This window comes from Neomonachus schauinslandi, chromosome 9 (assembly GCF_002201575.2).
Source record: "Neomonachus schauinslandi chromosome 9, ASM220157v2, whole genome shotgun sequence".
In the NCBI taxonomy this organism is placed as follows: Eukaryota; Metazoa; Chordata; class Mammalia; order Carnivora; family Phocidae; genus Neomonachus; species Neomonachus schauinslandi.
In genome coordinates, this window is record NC_058411.1 from 65624336 (window position 1) to 65645020 (window position 20685).

Genomic DNA, 20685 nt, shown 5'->3' on the forward strand with positions numbered 1-20685 from the left:
GCAATGAGAGAAATGCTATACAGGAAGTTAGGGGGAAAGTAACCATGTTAGCCAAGAATTTATTGTGGCAAAAAAGAAACATCAGGCTTCAAAAAACAGATTTTCTTTTCTCTTGTTTTCTAACTTATAGGAGACATCAGTGTGAATCCATGGCTAGAGACATTTTAGAAGGCACAAAGCTCTTTTGCTCATGAAGGATAAGGGATTCTTTAAAAATGAAAATTTGAACCATACAATTGCTTAAAATTTTCCAATAACAAATAAAAGGGAAAGAGTTTCCACATGGCCTCTGTGGTGGGGTCATTGGCACGAAGGTCAAGAAAGAATTCTTGATATGTTTTATGGTGCAACTTCATAAGTTTATTTAAGTAGCACAGGGACAGGACCCGCGGGCAGAAAGAGCTACACTTTACTGAATGAAGCTGGTGCTTATATGCCTAGTCCTCAAGGGGGAGGGTGCAGGGAGTATTAGATCATAATTGTCTTCTTTGAGTTTCTACTCATAAAACTACTTTCACAAGATTTCTCTGGTACTTATCATTCAGTTCGATATTAACTATTGGTGAGATAGACAGGCAGTCATGAGACCCTTTAAGAATGTAGCAACCAGCATGTATTTGATCTATATTGAAACTCTGCAGGCTATACCAGTCAGCCTTCTGGACTAAAGGTGAACATTTTTCTGCTTCTCTCCCTCATCACCTCGATGTGGCTCTCCAAGGTGTTTAGAGAGCTTGGATTTACGACAGTTTATTAATGACAGGGAAGGAGGGGATTGAGTTTAAGGAAGGGAACAAAACCCTCAGAATATTAGAAAGGCTAACTCCCAGAATAAATGGCAGAAGGTAATCCTACTAGTCTCTGAAAAAGTTACCATATTTACTGCAAAGAGGAGAAATCAGCCACTGCCTATTTTTCTCCTGTTTTCTTCAGGGAGGGATGGGGGAGTCTTCATACTGAGAGAATAAAAGGAGGAGACTGTGAAACATATATATATATATAACCCGAGGGAATAAAGGATTCCCTGCAGAGCTTTTGCCCTAGCCAGTGTTAGCTATTCAAAATTGCATCTGCTGATTGCCCAGAACTGTGGAGACCAGCACTGTGTTGCAATAAATTTCAACTCTTGAAAGGCAGGTATTGGATATATCCTTTTTGCTATATCTAGGGAAGGAGGTACAAGATACCAAGATTTTCTGAGACATTATCTCCTTCTCCAGTATCCCTTTCTCATGGGGCTATGGAAACCTCTTCGACTGCAGATCTTCATGGAGCTCTGGGGAACGTGGAGTTCCTGCCTCCTTCTACCTTCCCCCTTGGGCTCTGGAGTTCTGCTCTGCTGTGGTGCCAATATGCATTTACCTTCTGACTTTCCATTCTAAGGCAGTCCTCTTCTGTACTCCTGTTTCCCACAACCAGACCCAGAACATGTTCCCTCTTTCCTTTGCTCAGTTTTGAGAGAAATTCACAGAATGGCCCAATTTTGTATCTGTCTCTCCCATTTTCTCTCCCTCCCCCTCATCCCCTGCATTCCCTTTAGATCAGATTGCTGAGTCTTGATTTCACATTTGGGAACTGGAGTTGAGACCCCCATCTGGACTTTTCTTCTGATTGCTGGCTCTATTTTGGGACTGCTGGGGCTACTCCAGTTTTACTAGTCTTTTAGCTTATTTGTTACTGGCTTCCTCTTCCCTTAGCTTGGACCCTCTACACTCTTAATATTACACCTAGTAGTTTCTGCTGGGAGTTAGCTCGTATCACAAAAGGAAGGACACTCGATGGCATCTATAAATATGATAAATGTTTATGACTGCATATTAAAGAAGTTCACAGTGGTGCTCTTAGAGCCATTGTGAGTAATTTTTAATCATGGATAAAATGAGAGAGATGCCAGGATACTTAAGACAGGCCAGAGTTTTCTGAATTTCTGAAAGGGGTAAAGAATGAATTCTGAATTCATTCAACAAGAAGCTTAACATTGATCCTTGACAAAATCCTAGACTGAATGATAGAGTAGATAGTGTTCAAACATTTAGAAAACAAATCCTGGCCCTTAGAAGGAAATGACTAAAAGTCAGTATTAGTCAATATTAGTTTACTTAATTTTTTTTCCAGAATAATTGAATTTTTTTTTTTAAATAAGAATGGTAAAATAAGTACTACTGAGGACTAATGTGCCTTCACTATAATAAAACATTTGGAAAAAATCTCCCATCCATCTTCCATCTTTGGAAAAGATGATAAAATAGGGGGGCGCCTGGGTGGCTCAGTTGTTAAAGCGTCTGCCTTCGGCTCAGGTCATGGTCCCAGGGTCCTGGGATGGAGCCCTGCATCAGGCTCCCTGCTCGGCGGGAAGCCTGCTTCTCCTTCTCCCACTACCCCTGCTTGTGTTCCCTTCTCGCTGTGTCTCTCTCTGTCAAATAAATAAAATCTTTAAAAAAAAAAAAAAGATGATAAAATAGGGACTGGATGGCAGTACTCCTAGGAGGCGATTGCCTTTTTTTGTCAGCCTTGCTCTGAGAATAACCAGTAGGCACGGCGGTTAGGAGTATGATCTAGGATGGAGTCATCCAGCCTCATATTAAAGCATTTTCCTGACCAAAAAAAAAAAAAGGTTTCTAATAATCTAATTAATACATAGCAGATAGACTCATTCAGTTGGAAGTGGTAGATAGCTAGGATACTTAGCCCTTATGATAGGAGGGACTCATACCGTATTCAAAATAGTCTTTGAATGCCAAAATGTTGAATTAAACTCACAGAAGAACATAAGAACATAAAAGTGTGGTAGAAACCTAATTAAGAAGAATTTAATGTTCAAAATTAGAAAAAATGTTAAATTTAATTAACTTTTAACATTAATATCAGTTAGTAATAATAAGTTAATGGTATGATCTGGTTGCTATATGCCATAGTCTTTAACAGCAGGGACTTTGGAGCCAGACCCCCAGATTTCAGTCTCCGCTCAGGAGCTGTCTGACTTTGGCCAAGTTACATGACCTTTTCCTTTTATATAAAGTGGCAATGAAAATAATAACTACTTTCATAGGGTTGTTATCAGGACTATGTAAGAATATGAATGTGCAATTTAAAATACCCTCAATTCTAGGCTACCTGAATAATATCTGTGTGTACAAATAAGTCAGTTAATTATGAGGAGGCTTCTGTCAACAATGAATAGGAACATTGAAGAAAAGCTAGTGAATGTCAAGGGTGCACAGGAAGAATGAGGAGTGTGAAGGACAGCTGAAGGAACTGTAAGAAGGTGAAGTGCAGGTGAATTGCTGTCCCTAAGACTTGAAAAACTGTCATACAAAATAGAGCCAAGTTAATGTGGGTTAGCTATAAAAAGACAGTCTGGGGCACACTATAGGAGAAACAAATTCTTGTCACTAGTATTCATGGGCATATGAAATAGACTGGACCGTTGGAGATAGTCTCATACTATCTCCAGTGTGTCTGTGCGCGCTCACGTTTTGCCTTTGCAACTAGATTGGGAGCTTTTTAGGGTTAGAGCTTTATCATTAACTCTTTTGTTCCCTAAGTAATTGCCAACAGTCATTCCTTAGGGAAGATTTGGTGAATGAATGGTGAATGAACAGATAAATGAATGGTTGACCCATGTGAGGAACATAGCCAATAAAGAGAACATTGTGAAAACAAAACTAGAATTTATTTTAAAAGTGGGTTTAGTGAAAGGCATTTTGGATGGTACAGTTAATGCTGGATTGTATGACTTGATTAATAAAAAGGATGTTTTAAGAGCTCCAGGAACAGCGACAATTAGAATGGAGCTCTCAATGATGGGCCTATTTTCTGAGTAACACCAGGTGCCCAAAGTTAATTATCCCCATTTTTTTTTTTCTACCAAGAGCCACAAAATATATTTATAAACACACAAATCCACTCACATATTTATATGCACACACGTATCCCTTCTAATTCTCTCCTTATATCCTAAATGATTTTCTCTTGGTGGTACTTGCCCTTATTTTGCTGTGTTTATTCACATCGCCCGGCTGCTGCGGCTGTAGTCAGACCTGTGATTGTGTGCTTCCTTCAGCAGAAAAAATTTTCCATCTCCACATATTCCATTCCCTTCAGACGCTTACAGTTTCTCCTCTGGCAGTCCTTCCCTCCCCATTAGGCAGTGTGGCTCACTGTTGGGGTGCATTTGGGCACAAACCAGGCCTTTTGTTGAGTTACTGTACTCCTACCTTCCTAATTATAGAATTCAAAGCAGAATGAGTGAATTAGTAACCTGTATTTATTGCCTGCGGGGTCTGGGGAAACTTAACGCCATGGCACACTTACAGTAGCACATAAGCTCTCCCGAGTCTCCCCTCATCCTCCATTTCTGCTCTCTGACTTCACAGCAGCAAGAATGGAAGGTGCAGTTTACTCACCAGTGAGTAAATCATGTGAATGGATGTTTTAAAGCACATGCCCAATACACAGTTCACTGAGAGAGCTATACTTTCAAAAGCTCTCTGGGAACACATGCTTGGAGTTTGAAATTGTACTAAGTACGTGTTTCCTGAGATATCCTCGCTGAGGCAAGGGTATATGGGCCTAGACAGCACTGAAATATGTGCTATTGCCTTTACTTTCTCCAATCGAAGGATTCTTAGGTGTTTGATTCTCCAGCGGTTCAAGCATGCAGACAAATACTTCGAATATTGGTGTGAGAGAGATAGAACTCTGGACTGCCAAGACTATAGACATAATTTCTCTTTGCCCGATAATGAGAAGGATTCTGATTCATTCTGTTTGAAGCAGTCTTTGTCCCAGTTGCCTCTGGACCCCTGTGATTGCCTGTATTTTCAGATCCATACAGGCTGACATAAACCATACATAGAGTCAAAGTCACCTGAATCAGGACTTGGTGGTTGGGGAAGGTGGGGAATAATTCACATTTTTTATATCAGTTACCTATTTGATTAAGATTTGGAGGGGAAAGATCCATCTCTCAGGAAACCTAATGACCAGGGTAGGTTAAGGATAGAAATGAACTCCGGTGAAATGTGAATGCTTCCATTGGTTTGGCAGATTTCGCTAAGCTCTTTCTTGGGAAGAAAATGCTAAGATGAAAGAAATATGGGAAGTTATTACAAGAATGAGTAAGAAGTGTAATAGTGAATTTAATAATGACCTATTAATAATCTAGGCTGAAAATATAATTTTTACAAAGGTGAGGGAAAATTCTGTCACATGGTAACTCAGGTGCTTTGTAACTAGATAACTAGAAAAATCACTTCCCCGCCCACCCTCTGAATTACACTCTGTAGGAATCCCAATCACAATCAGAGTACTAAGCTGGATAGACTGGTTCTAACCTGTTTTCTTTCCTGTCTTCCTCTAGTAAACAATGAAGGCTGATATAATTCCAATTCATTGGATATTTTAAAAAGCAAAGTGAAAGAGACCAGAGTGTTTTCCTATTGGGCCATTTTTAGGCTCTGAGTTTATCCTGAATCTTGGCCCATGTTATATTTTATTTTATTTCTTTTAAATTTGGTGTCCAGATGTCTGTCATTTGATTCAAGACTTTGAAGCCTATTATGCATATTTAAACTTTAAACATATTTTATAACAAAATTAGTAAATGCTTTCTCTTGAATATTAGTTGTATCCTGCAGTTAGTGTAAGAAATAGTTAAATGATGTACATTTAAACAAAACTCCTACTTTAGAAAAGTGTATTAAAGACCAGACCAAGAGGGCGCCTGGGTGGCTCAGTTGGTTAAGCGACTGCCTTCAGCTCAGGTCATGATCCTGGAGTCCCGGGATCGAGTCCCGCATCGGGCTCCCTGCTCAGCAGGGGGTCTGCTTCTCCCTCTGACCCTCTTCCCTCTCAGCTCTCTGTCTCTCATTCTCTCTCTCAAATAAATAAATAAAATCTTAATAAAAAAAAAAAAAAGACCAGACCAAGAGAAATTCACATCATGTTCACAAAAGACTCAGACTTCCTCCTCCATAATTATTTTCAATTTCATTTTTTAACATCCAAAGTAAAATGAAGGCCAAGGTTTTAGAATTCTCAAGAGGTATTTTCTTCAGGTTCTAGTGCCTGTTATCACTATGCTGCATTTAACAGTGTGAAATAAACTGTAAATGAATTATGCATATGTTCCAGATTTGTCATCTGTTTTTATCAATAATTGAAATTTTTTTCAGCCATTGATCTTATCAATAACTTGCTGCAAGTAAAAATGAGAAAGCGCTATAGCGTGGATAAGACCTTGAGTCACCCTTGGCTACAGGTAAACATCAATCACTGGATATTTTCCCAATCAGATGGACTTCTAAATATTTACAGGATTCTGGTATTATATGTAAAAATCTTTTGTCATAGTCTTAAAATTGTTATTCTTATATCAATTTGCTTGCCAAAATGCATGCAACATCTTAGTATTTAATAACAATTTAGTGTTTCTAGATCTCTTTCTCTCTACCAAGAATATTTGACAGGGGAGAAATATACCACATTACACACTCATGCACATGTCCTTACACATGCACCAAAAATAAAAATAGAAAAACAAAAAAAAATTTAAGGGTCATTATAAAACTCCAAGGACCAGATTTCAAGAGTGTCTATATGTATAATCCTGATAAATGTCCAAGCAGATGCTCATCTGGTCATGCACTGTACTCATTTGGAGGATGCGTTTTTAAATCCTGGGCTAATATTCATGGAACAAATGCATAACAAATATAAAGTATATGCATGTGTTTGTTTCCTCTTATATATTTATTTTCACATTAAACTTAAACATTAGAAAAATGATACTATGCAATACTGAAGGATTATTCATAGGCATTAAATTTCAGAGGAATACCAGTATTCCTAATTGGTTGACTGCAAGCATTAATTGCCCACTCTTTGATGCATGATATCATATAAACAGTCTGCATTTGCAGAGTTTAGGTAAATAGGAAGGCTTTGGTGCTGATGTTGTCACCTGAGGATGCGTGATGAGAGACACAGCACGGATAGAGTGGAAGGGAAAAGAGTAACTCATCGGTTGTGGGAACTAACAAGAAATGAAACTGTATTTTAATGAGTTGTAATCGTCTCTATGGTAATATTTTGGAATTTCTTCCTCAGGATTATCAGACCTGGTTAGATTTGCGAGAGCTAGAGTGCAAAATCGGGGAACGCTACATCACCCATGAAAGCGACGACCTGCGGTGGGAGCAGTATGCAGGCGAGCAGGGGCTGCAGTACCCTGCTCACCTGATCAATCCAAGTGCTAGCCACAGCGACAGTCCTGAAACAGAAGAAATAGAGATGAAAGCCCTCAGTGAGCGTGTCAGCATCCTCTGAGTTCCATCCCCTATAATCTGTCAAAACACTGTGGAATTAATAAATACATACGGTCAGGTTTAACATTTGCCTTGCAGAATTGCCATTATTTTCTGTCAGATGAGAACAAAGCTGTTAAACTGTTAGCACTGTTGATGTATCTGAGTTGCCAAGACAAATCAACAGAAGCATTTGTATTTTGTGTGACCAACTGTGTTGTATTAACAAAAGTTCCCTGAAACACTAAACTTGTTATTGTGAATGATTCATGTTGTATTTAATGCATTAAACCTGTCTCCACTGTGCCTTTGCAAATCAGTGTTTTTCTTACTGGAGCCTCAATTTGGTAAGAGTCTACAGAACCTGTCCATGAAATAGTTCTGTTCTGTGTGTCCCATTGACATTGTCATTATAAGGAAACTCTTGAAGAGTAGATTATTACCAGTTCTATGAACAACTCCAAAACTCATGTGGAAAAAAAAAAACGAATGATGGGGGATGGGAGATGGATATACAATCCTAGACACAAGTGCATGGAAGAGTTTACTGTATAGTTTCAAATCCTTTACCTGCCTGGTGTGCCTCAGTATGTTTAAACTCAAATAAGTGGACCTAGGTGCGCCTACTGCTCATAAGCCTAAATGCCTTAGAAATGTAAACTGTCATCTATAACAGATATTTCCCCCTTTCTTACAATACCCTCTGTACTGTGGAAAATCCGCAGCTAAGCAACCTTTTGCCTTTGTGTATTTTTCAATAATAACAAATAAATATTCTTGTCAAAGAATGTGTCCACTTGACTGAATCATTTTCATTTGCTTTTAGGCCATTTAGGAGCAGAGGTATCTGCTCAAAAAGCAGAGAAAGTCTCATGGTTTTGAATTTAGCTTTAACTACTATGAAGCCTAAAAATGTGTTTCAAGGTGTAATGAAGTATTTCTGTTCTAGCGTGTCATCTAGTTTCCAGTAGAAAAAAGAGCTCTCAAAGAGAAAAACAACCAAACAGGAGACTTGGAGGCATAAGTAAGAATATTACAAATGGCAGTCTCGATGTAGCATCCTGATTTAGTCAGTATAAAACCAGGATTTATTACAATAATGGCTCTAATTTCTTTCTATATTATCTAAACAAGAAGGTTCTAAAGTGAACTACAAAAACACATAAAGACTAGAGAATAATTCCTAAAGAGAAAGCCACCTGAGGTAAAGTTCTATAGCCTGGGAAAGAGAAAACTAATATTGGACTTAACAGACTTTGGGGTAAGGAGTGGGTAATGTGGGCTGTCTTTCTTTGTAGCAAGACGACAAAGCATTAGCATGTATTACTGTTACTTTGTAACAGAAATGTTTTAAATATTTGGAAGAATTTTATAAGTGTTCTGAGACACTTAAATGTATTAGGTAAGCATGTTAAGGCTACACAATATTTACAGATAGGGGGTAGAATGGTTGCATCTTTCCAGCGGTTAGTCACTATTTTGAATCATTACCTATTCCTTATTCTGTTCTGTTATTATTTATCTCTTTATGTCTCAGAACACCAATTGAAACTTTTCAAGCAGAAGAGTAAGCAACATCATAGAGTTCACTCTGCCAGCAAGACAAAGTCTGGGTAGAAGCCAGGATAAGGAGTGAGCCAAAAGACCAGCTAAACTATTGTAATAACCCTTCTGGGGTGATGAGGACCTGACATAAAACAGTAGTAAGTAGAATTTAAATGTGGAATTAAAAAAAAATCCAGAATGAATCCTAGGTGTTTTGGCTTGGATGATTGATGGAACTATTAATCAAAAGGAGTTACAGCCTTAGAAAGGGTGAGTTCATGTTTAAACATGGTGAATATAAAGTTCGATAGGACACCAAGTTTGGGATATCCTGAAGGCATTTATATATGTGCCTGGAGCTTGGGGAGAATTCTGGAGTTGAAGATACAGATTAGTAAGTCAAAATCCCACCATATGTTGATCAGAATGACTTGGATCCTTGGGGATAGCATGAGACAGAAGGCATCTTGGGACACAAGCCTGAGAAATACCAATACAGAAGGTTCAGTCAGAATGAAAGGAAAATTGAAAAGGAATGCTTAAAGATGGAATTAAATGAAGCAATATTACAGAAGCCAAAGGAAGAAGTTCAAAAATGAAGTAGACAACAGTAGAAAATACAATGGAGAGAATGATTTCAGCCTTTTGGGGGCCAGCCTTACCAACCATTCCAGCATTTTGTAATGAATATGACTACAGCTACATTCAGAATAGCCATGTCAAAAGGACATCTGTGTGCTATTGACACCATCTATTGTGCCTTGTCATCAAGCACAGGAAAAAGAAAAAACGGCTGTGTGTTTTCAGAGAAAGGGGGGCCACTGAAAGTCATGACACTTTTCTTCCACCCAAAATATCTACAAAGAATCCAATTTCATTGAATGAGCACCCACTTTCTATGCTAAATTATCATCAATAAAGTTGTCCAGACTTCACATCAGTGGTATCTCATAGTATCAAATGATATGGGCATGTCCATAGTCTATGTTTAATTTAAAAGACAACCCAGCATTTTTGATACAGAAGTATCTTCTGATTCTAACAAAAATAAGAGAAATGACAAAAGCATGTTTCAGGGAGGTTGTGTCCTCTGTCATTGTCACAGAAGCAATATTCCTTAGGTAAGGACATTATCAGCCCAAGATGCCATAAAAATTGCTGGTCTCTACGTATCCTGAACCATCAGCACAAACAGCCACCATTCTTTGTCCTGAGCAAGAGGACAGTGCTGAGAAAAATATTTTGATCACTGATGCTTTTGATACATCCATTTGTCCCTAAGGAAGAGATCATCTTTGCGTTTAGTGAATACTCACTCTGATGGAGACATTTTGAGAAATATGTAATGAACCTTTGTATTGAATGTGTAAAATAAGTACAGCGGTGAAAATAAGCCATCTGTTTCCTCTGCATCCATTACCCAGTGTTAAAGCTTGACTACCCCTGTGAAGTGATTCTGTTTGCAGACCATTCGTTTGGAGTTGGTTTAAGAAACCAAGTACTGGTTCATCTGAAGATCCACCAAGGCCCATGGAGAAGGGCCAACTGCTTTCAGTGGCCAAAAGGGAAGAAGTTCCTTCATCTCAGCCTTTACACATTGCCCATAAGATGGTTCTGGCCCCCCGCCCCACTCCCTTGCCTTTGCTCCTATTCATCCTTTAAGCCTGAATTTGACCTATGTCTCACATCGTTTCTGCTCCCCTGCTTCTCTTTAACTGCCTTCTTTTTTGTTAGATATTTTTAGTATCCACCAACAAATTACCCCGTGACTTAAAACAGGCTCAGCTTCCCACTTTCAACAGAACAATATAAACAAATCATCTTGAGCCTGGCTTCTCCTTTTAGCAAATATTTTTGCAAAATAATTTCTGTCTATTCTTTCTCTGGTAAATTTCTCACTTTTTTCCCCCCTTTGGCTTCTGTGTTTATATCCCATGGAATAAAATTTTCATTTTTATTATTGATAATCCTCTTCTCACGAAAGTCATCAATGGCCTCTAACTCAAAAACGATGGATTTTCTCAACATAGCTTAGAGGTTAGAAACCCAAATGTAGAGACAGACACTTTGGCTTGAATTCTGAGTGACCATGAAAGCACTACAATCACTCCTACATCTTTAGGTGTATTGTGAGAGACTAAATAAAATAATACGAACGTACAATTCAGTGCACACTTGGCTTGAGACGTCGATAAAGCCATCAATAGTGGTTGACTGTTGTTTAGTCACTCAGCAATGACTCTTGACCACTTCCTGTGTGCTGGGAATATAGCAGCTGAGAGGTAGATGGGGTCACTGTCCATATTGCCTATGACCTGTTTTTCCCTGAGGTCCTAACTCTGTTTATTTTGATGGCTACTGAAAGGGGCGTGAACTTTGAAGCTTAATGGGCATAGATCCAATCCCAGCCCCAGGCCTTGTTAGTGAACTTAGACAAACTACTTTAAAGTCTCTGAGTCTCCTCATGAGTAGAGTGGCAACAATGCCTATTTTAAAGTGCAGTTGGGATAACTAAGATAAGTATGTAAATTTCTTAGGCAAATTGCTGGCATGTATTGCAGGTCAACAAATGTTAATTTCCTCCTCTCCCTGACCTCTGTTTGCATTTGCCAAGGTTTTCCTTATTTTCTTTTGCGATATTTTCTCTTCATATGATTTATTTCCAAATCCATATTGGCTACTGTAAACTCTCAGCAATCCAGTTTCCTCTCTCCATGAATTTATAGGCTCTATCTATCTAAAGATCCTAAAATCAGCATTATCATTTTCACCTTTAAATCAGCTGCATCATAGACTTCTTCTAGGTGGAACTTTTTCTTCAGGCTCTCCTCCCTCCCATCTACTCTCCACACCACTGCCAGATTTATCTTCACCAAATTTGCTTTCATCCTTTTACTCTTTTACTCGTATGTTCTAAAATCCTGAAAGACTCTGCTCCCAGTTATCTACAAGATACATTCAGATTCCTTAAAGTTACAAAAGCTGTGGAGTCCAAAAATTAATAAAGTTCTATTCAATAAGAATTCTATGTATCCCGGGCGCCTGGGTGGCTCAGTTGGTTAAGCAACTGCCTTCGGCTCAGGTCATGATCCTGGAGTCTCGGGATCGAGTCCCACATCAGGCTCCCTGCTCAGCAGGGAGTCTGCTTCTCCCTCTGACCCTCCTCCCTCTCATGCTCCCTGTCTCTCATTGTCTCTCTCGCAAATAAATAAAATCTTAAAAAAAAAATAAATTTAAATAAAAAAAAGAATTCTATGTATCCCACAGATTTATGGAACACAGAATTTCAGGACTTAGACAGGAATTAGTTTTACCTCTTTGAAGTTCATTTCTTATTTCTATAACAAAACAGGAAGCTAGACAATATGACTTCTAAATTATCTCCTAATTCATAGATTTTATGAAAGCATGGTTTAATCTGAATGTCAACAAGGTGCCAATGATGTACACTTTTTGTCAACTCTCTTTATGTTTCTAGTTCTCTGGGGCAAATGCTCTTTTGAAAAAGGGAATGTCACATCCTTTCCTGACCTCCTTTTGTCAAAGATTGTGTCCAGGAACTTTTGACAATAGATGGTTTCTTTAAGTGAATCTGAGCTACCAGATCTCTGAAAAGTGTGAATGAAAGTGTGAACATTTGCTGCAGAACTTCTTTCTGTATCTTAAGTGAAATGGTAAGACTTTGAATTAAGATTTGTTTTTTTCTGGGAAATGGAAGAATCTTCATGTCTTCTGCTGGTTTTTCGTTTTTTGTTTTTTTTTTAAATATGCCCTAAAACCCTTGGATCTTCTCCTTTTGAAATATTTTAGTGCAGCTTAGTCTGAGAACAAAGGTTGGGCTTTACTTGAGCTTTGGGCACTTAACTGATCTCAATTGTCAAAGAGATTTTTATTTTCTCCTCATAATTTTTCCTCCACATTTAAAGGCAGGTAACTCTCTCGTATTGGTTGGCTACTGGATTCCACTAGCTTCCACAGAGACAAGGATAATTAGGGGCAAATACCTGAGTGTGACCAATATTAGGTCTCATGTAAAATCTCCAGCTGGATTCTATGCAGGAGCTTTCACCCCTTTAGATTGAGGGAGAGGAGTAAGAAGAATCGCTTGAGGAAAGATACGGAAGTCAGAAGAACCTGACATGAATAGAAGAAAAGCTCCTGATGAAGTAAAGGGTTAATATGAAGGTAGACCCCGGGAGTAACATTGTCCAGGTTAAATAGAGCTAAATTATCAAAAGTCTCAAAAACCAGGAAGAAGAATTCACCCTTTGTCCCAAAATAAGTAGGAAGCTAACTGCAATTTTTGTAAGGGGAATTATGGAATTCTTTTCTTTTGCACTTAAGAAAGAAATAAGAAAATTTGGGGGGGGGTGCAGTTCTAAGAATTCAAATATTTAAGTCATGCTTTTGTTCATAGAGAGTAAAAGGCTTTAAAAAAATAATGCAAGCAGAGTCCAAATTAAACAGACTATCCTCTCATTACTTCCTTTTGAAGACAGAGTACTCTTATTTTCAGAGGTGAATTTCTTCCTTGCACTTGATTCTCTTTCTTCAGACACCCAAACTAAGAACATCTCAAAGGAGGTAGTGACTTGAAGAATAAGCCACACTTAGACTTCATAAAATTGTAGCTTGTGTACATAGAGAAATAATCATTAGAGCCAATTATCTTTAGACAGACTGATGTTTCAAATTCTAATTACAAAGTTTTAGCCTTGTTAACGCATGTGCTTCATTTTATATCTTGGCTACCACATTTTATTGTTACAATTCATTAAAAATAATGTGAAAATGAAGATGATCATAAACTTCATCATATAAGCAAAAGAAAAAATAGGGCCTGGGTAATGATAACAACATTTATATTTGCATAGCAACTTCCTTTTAAGGAGCTCAAAACATTTCACAAATATTATCTCATTAATCCTATGAGTAAAGCAATAAAAAATAGATATCTGAGCTAAGGAAATTGAGGCAGGAAAGGGCAGTTTGTTTCTAATGTTCCACATTGAATGTGAGCAGATGAAGGAGTAGTCAGATTTATTTTTTATTTTAAAATTTACATATAGTAAAATTGACTTTTTTTGGTCTACATTTTTTATGAGTTTTACCACATATAGATTAATGTAACTATCATCACATTCTGGGTACAGAATAGTCTTATCACTCAAAAAAAAAAAAAAAAAAACTTCTTTATGGTACTCCTTTGGAGTCAAGCTCTCTCCACATCTACCCCTGGTGAACACTAATCTGCTCTCCATCCCTATGGAGTTGCCTTTTTCAGAATTTCATATAAATAGAATCACAGAGTATATAAACTGTTGTGTTTGGTTTCTTTCCCTCAGCATAATGCCTTCGAGATTCATCTGTGTTATTGCGTGGGTCAGTAGTTTATTCCTTTTTATTGCGGAATAGTATTCCATTGTGGGGATGTATCAAGTTTGTTTATCCATTCACTTATTACAGGACTTTGAGGTTGTTTCCAGTTAGAGTTGATTTTTAATAGAGCTGCGATATGTATTTATGTACGGATTGTGTGTGAAAATAAGTTTCATTTCTCTAGATTAGATACCCATGAACACTGTTGAGTTATATGGTGTCTGTTAACCTTATAAGAAACTGACAAACTGTTTTTCAGAGTGTCGATACCATTTTTTTTTAAAGATTTTATTTATTCATTTGACAGAAAGAGACACAGCAAGAGAGGGAACACAAGCAGGGGGAGTGGGAGAGGTAGAAGCAGGCTTCCTGCCAAGCAGGGAGCCTGATGTGGGGCTCGATCCCAGGATTCTGGGATCATGACCCAAGCCGAAGGCAGACGCCCAACGACTGAGCCACCCAGGCGCCCCTGTCGATACCATTTTTAATTCCCACTAGAGGCGTATGAAAGTTCCAGTTGCTCTATAGTCTCATTAGCACTTGGTATTGTCACTCTTAAAAAATTTATTTTAACCATTCTAATCAGTGTGTAGTGGTATGTCATTGTAATTTTCATTGCATTCCCATAGTGGATAATCATACTATCTTCCCTGTGCTTATTTTCCATTGGTTTATCTCTTTTGGTAGTGTCTGTTCAACTGTTCTGCTCTTAGTAGTTCTAGAAATTTTGTAGATTCTTGGGGAATTTCTACACGGACAGTCATCTGCAAATAAAGTGTTATTTATTTATTCCTGATCTTAGGCATTTATTTATTGATGCTTTGTATCTAAGCTGTCAAATTTAGGCAATACATACATTCATCAATTTCATCAGTCTTTTCAAAGAACCACATTTCAGTTTTAATGACTTTTTCTACTGCTTTTTTTGTTTTAAATTTAATTGATCATATCTTTATTATTTTCTTTCTGCTTCCTTTGGAATTCTTTCTAATTTCTTAAGGTATATCTTCAATCATTGATTTGATACTTTTATTTTTAATACAGCATTTTATTGGTAAATATTGCCCTCAAGCATTACTTTAGCTGCATCTCTGAAATATTGATATGTTGTATTTTAATTTTGTTAAGTTCAAAATATTTTCTAATTTCCCTTCAGTCATCCTCTTTGAACCATGGATTATTTAGAAGTATGTTCTTTAATTCCCCGCTACTTGGAGGTTTTTCAGTTATCTTTCTGTTATTGATTTCTAGTTATTCTTTATGATCGGGCAATATATTTTGTAGGATTCCATTCTTCTTGAATTTGTTATGATGAAGATATGGCCAATCTTGATAATGTGTCATGTGTACTTGAAAAGAATATGTATTCTGCTATTGTGGGGTGAAGTGTTCTACAAAGGTCAACTAAATCCATTTGAGTGATGGTGTTGTTCAGTTCTTCTGTATCCTTCTGGTTAATTTTACATGGTATATGCTTTTCCATTCTTTTACCTTAAACCTACATCCATATATTAAAAAGTGAGTTTCTTGTAGATAAATGTAATTGGGTCTTGGATTTTTAAAATCATTATGAAATCTTTTTTTTTTTAAATAGCTGAGACAATTTAAACTCAACATAATTATTCTTATTTTTGGATTTAGGTCTACCATGATTTTTTTTGTTTGTTTTCATTTCCTCTCTTTTTTTTATTCCCTTCTTTTCCATTTCTTTCCTTATATTGAATTATTAGAATACTTTATAGTATTCCATTTTTGTTTATTTGTTGAGTTTTACTATAGCTCTTTAATTTTTTGTTAGTGGTTGATCTAAGGATGACAGTAGACATACCTGAAGTTTCACAGTGCATGTAAAAGTAACATTTTACAACTTCAAGTACAATATATAAATTTGCAATCTTGTAGATCATTTATCCTCTCCTATTTATGTTGTAGTTGTAATATGTATTACATCTATATTGAAAACCCAGAGGCACCCGGGTGGCTCAGTCGTTAAGCATCTGCCTTTGGCTCAGGTCATGATCCCAGCGTCCTGGGATCGAACCCCACATTGGGCTCCCTGCTCAGCGGGAGGCCTGCTTCTCCCTTCTCACTCCCCTTGCTTGTGTTCCTTCTCTTGCTGTGTCTCTTTCTGTCAAATAAATAAATAAAAATCTTTAAAAAAAAAAAAAAAAGAAAAAACCCCATCAGACTGTTATAATTTTTGCTTTCAACATACATTTTTAAAAAGAGTTAAGGGGAGATTTGTCTATTATGTTTACCCAGATATTTACTATCTCTGTCCCTCTTCCTTCATTGTTGACATTCCAAGTTGTCCTCCAATGCCATTTTGATTCAACCCAAAGAACTCCTTTTTACATTTCCTTAAGAGCACTTCAGCTGGCAACAGCTTCTCTAGTTTTCCTTCATCTGAGAATATCTTTATTTTACCTCCATTCATAAAGGATACTTTCACTAAGTGTAGAATTCTGGGTTGACATTTCTTTTCTTTCAGTACTTGAAAATATCCCACTGACTTCAGACCACTACTTTCCGTATTCTGATAAGGAAATCTGCCATCATTTAATATCGTCTCTCTACGTGCATGCAATGTTTCATTTTTTTCTAGTAGCTTTCAAGATTTTTTGCTTGTCATTTGTTTCTGGGAGTTAGATTCTGGTGTTTCTGGGCATGGATTTCTTGGCACTCATCCTGTTTAGGTTTCATTGAGCTTCATGAATCTTTAAATTATGGCTGGCCAAATTTATAAAGTACTTCCGCACTCTTTCTTATGATGGTTTTTCTGAACTACACCTTTCTATTATTTTTCTGGAACTCCAGGGATGAATGTTTAACCTTTTGGTATTATCCCACAGATCCCTAAGCCTGTTCATTTTTTTAATCTCTTTTTTTTCAAATGAGATACTTTCTTTTGATCTAAGTTCAAGCTTACTAATTCGTTCCTCTGTCATTTCCATTCTGTTCTTGAATCCATCCAGTGAGTTTCTGGTTTTTGTTATGGTATTTTTCAGTTCTAAAGTTTACCTTCAGTTTTGTTTTTATGTCTCGTATTGCTCTTCTGAGACTTTTTATCTTTCCATTCATTTCAACAGTATTTGGCATTACTTCTTGGAGTATGGTTAAAATCACTACTTTAATTTTTTTTCCTGATAATTTCTACATCTATGCCATCTGTTGAGAGTTTCTTGCTTCTCTGTATGTTAAATTTGGGGATTTTATCATGAATATTTTGAATAGTATGTGGGTTCTTTAGTCTTGTTTAAATGTTGTAAAGAGTATTGATTACATTATTTGTTTCTTGATTTTAATAGTAATAGATCCTGTTAGATTCAAGCTACAAATTCCTACTTGCCTTCTGTGGGCTGTAGTTCCAAAGTCAGTTAACTTTTGAACACTTGTGCTGTGTCATTTGGACCTGTCTTTTGTGTGCACCACCCGGTGGCAGTCTAGGATCTGGGAAATGGTCTGCCTCACCATTCACTTCTCAAAGTCTTTGATAAGCAGACTGGAGATAGATTTAAGCATGTACAACTTGTGACTGAGCCCAAAAGTTCATATACAACTTTTTGGAATTATTTTCCTGAGCGCCCTCGTCTCTGAGATCTCCCTGACACCTTCTGTCTCACAGGAGCCCCCTTTTAATGGTCCTCTCGCTAGTAAGTCAGGGCTATGGCTTCCTCACTCTGTAACATAATTAGCATGACTGTGTCTGTCTCCAGGGCCAAGCAGCAAGAGGATATATAGAGAAAAAGACACAATGGGGTATTTCCCTACACTCTTAGGACCAGAGTTCTTCTGGTCAAGGGGAAGTGCTCCTTCATTTGAGTGTTAAGTGCCTGCCAGTCATTACCATTGCTGTCACTGCTGTTTTAGGGTTAGCTGGGGTGAGAAATCATAGAAAAAAGCACAGAGTATTTTCCCTCACTTTCTCTGACACCAGGGGGCCCTTCCTTGCTCATTAGCTAAGAAATAGCTTATCTTGGAGCCCTTTCTATTCACATTCAGTGCACAGTCTCAAGTCCCAGGCTGCTTTTGAGTTCATTGCTAGAGATACCAGAGAAGAAAAAAAATGGGAAACTCATTGCTGATTTGGGGATACTTCACGTTCTGGTTTCCTTCTCCAATCTGCCTACTACCATTTACTTTTCAGAGTCCTCAGATAACTGCTGCTGCATTATGTCCAGGGATTTTAGTTTCTTTTGGGGGAAGAAACTGGGTGGAATGTGTTTTCTCCATTTTGATTGGAACCAGAAACCAAGGTTCATGTTTCTTGAATCTTAGTCATCAAACCAATCTTGAAGGTGTGCTTTAGTCTAAAGCCTAAAACAAATGTCCAAACAGTAATGGTATATAAGATTTAAGTAATAGAGGTGCCAAAAACTCAAGCATTTCATTTAACTCTGCCATAACTCTATGAAGGTTGTATGATAGGCGTTTTATATATTTTTAACTTTATAGATAGGGGCCTGGGGTACAAAGAAATTAGGTAACTTACCCAAGGCCACACAGCTAATAACTGATGGGGTCAGGATTTGAATCTAGATAGTCTGGCTCCAGAGACCAAGCCCTTAATCATACATTGGTGCTTAATATTCTATTTCTATTTTCTCTTTTTGTTTTATTTTAGTGTATGTGTTATTGTGTGTTTATGGAAGAACACTGAGTATAACTATATAGCTACAAGCATAGCTTATTTTACCCCAAGTTTAGGAGAGAGAAAAGATCAGTTGGCAAAGAGGTGATATGACCACTTCTCAGAAAAACTGAGAAAATATTTTGGGGATCAAAACAATTTTAAAGCCCACTGATCCTTTAAATATATATGTGTATCAGCTGGATTTATTCACACACATCTCCTTTTCCCTTCATATTTTTAAACTCTAATGTTAAGTAGAAGGGCATATGGAGGATAGGAGGTTTCTGTTAGAATCAGTCCCTGCTGTAAAAAAAAATTTTTTTTAATTAAAAAAAATCGATAGTTTTCACTTATTTGTAAAATTAAAACCCCAACCAAGACACTAATGTAGTCCTATAAAAAGTGAAATCTGTGGAGTAGGCTGGTCTTGGGCCACCACAAGATGAGTACAGAAATTATAAGTGTTTAGGCATTTTTATAGCAATTTGATAGTCTTTCTGTTGTTGAATAAAATAACTAAAAAGCAGATTCGTATTTTTTGTCCTTGTTTTTATTTTACTCTCATAGTAATTCATTTCTAGTATACTTTCCAAAAGTATAACTATGCTTTGGATTGGAAATTAAAACAAAAAACAAAAAACCTGATTGTTTACCCCCCCAGCTTGAGAAGGGCCACACTGCTTTCTAATTTTAAAAGAAACAATGACAAAATTAATGAGAACACAGGGTCCTGACATGATTTTCTTCCTTCAGAGATTCTTAGCATTTCTAAAAAGTATGCCTGGCATTTTAGGTAAGGTTGTGTTTGTTTTTAAGAGACAAAGTCCCAGAGAAAGGTCCCCGGAACTGATGTTGAATCTGTCTGAAAGCTCGTGTTTATATTTATTTCTTTTCCCTCGAATTTTAGGTTTGGAGAGTAAGCGCCCCTCCACCCCCTACCAGTTCCATAAGGAAGAGCCCAAAAGCTGCTGAAGCAGGGGAAGATCACTGAGGCCAGGTAAGGTCCTGGCCTGGGTGGGGTTTCTCAGGGCCCTGGAGGTCCTTGAGGACCACTGTAGTGGTCTCAGACCTTGGGAGATAAAAGGCAGTGAAGACAAAAGAGAGGATTGGAAGCAAGTGCATCCCAGCACAAGATTGGCTCTTTACCTTATTACTCAACTCAGCAACAAACAACTCTTACTCTTAATCAGCTCAACCAACACCCTACTAATTAATATTTTTTCACCCACATGCTACATAAACATCGACATTTGGTTGAACACAACAATCCACCAACTTCTCTGGAGGTTTCCTTAAGTATCTGGAATTAGATCTTAATATGAGAATGTATTGCAACAAGCACTAAATGTGTTCTTAGAGAAAAGAACTGTATACAGTGTGGAGATTGTGTTCCTTGTGATAAAGTTTTACAATATTTAATCAGAAAAACCTATCCAAATTTGTTCAAGACTTTTTCTTTTCTATTTTGCCTTTTTTTTCCTAATAGATCCAAATCTCAGTATTGTAAAAACAAAAGTATTTATGGAATTGGAAAATTGGGATATATAAATGTCTGAGTTTGTTCTAACAAAAATATTAATAAGAATTAATCAAAAAATACTGAAAAGAAAATTAAGTCATTAGTTATATATATCATGTTTTTTGAACTGGTCCATCAATGTTGGCTTATAGTGTTCTGATATCAGTTGCCTAAATATGTTTAAGTCTTTCCAACTAGTTGAGCCACTCTATCCTGTAAAAATTAATAAATCTTCTTTGTGAGGTAGGAAACCCAGTGTTTTATCCAGGATTTCCTGGAAATTCTTGGCGTAGTCTGATATT

At 37.2% G+C, this 20685-nt stretch overlaps 1 protein-coding gene across 2 annotated transcripts in view; it reads left to right on the top strand.

Annotated features, from left to right (window-relative positions):
• PRKD1 (protein kinase D1) overlaps positions 1–8097 on the top strand; it is a 318037-nt gene extending 309940 nt beyond the window's left edge. Inside the window, exons 17-18 of one of the 2 annotated variants that reach the window (XM_021695289.1) lie at positions 6177–6262; positions 7111–8097. In XM_021695289.1, the coding sequence (XP_021550964.1) occupies positions 6177–6262; positions 7111–7329 (305 nt within the window). In that variant the 3' untranslated portion in view covers positions 7330–8097. The remainder of the gene's footprint in view (positions 1–6176; positions 6263–7110) is intronic. The other variant, XM_021695290.1, reaches the window with a different exon arrangement.
• The last annotated feature ends 12588 nt before the right edge of the window (positions 8098–20685 follow it).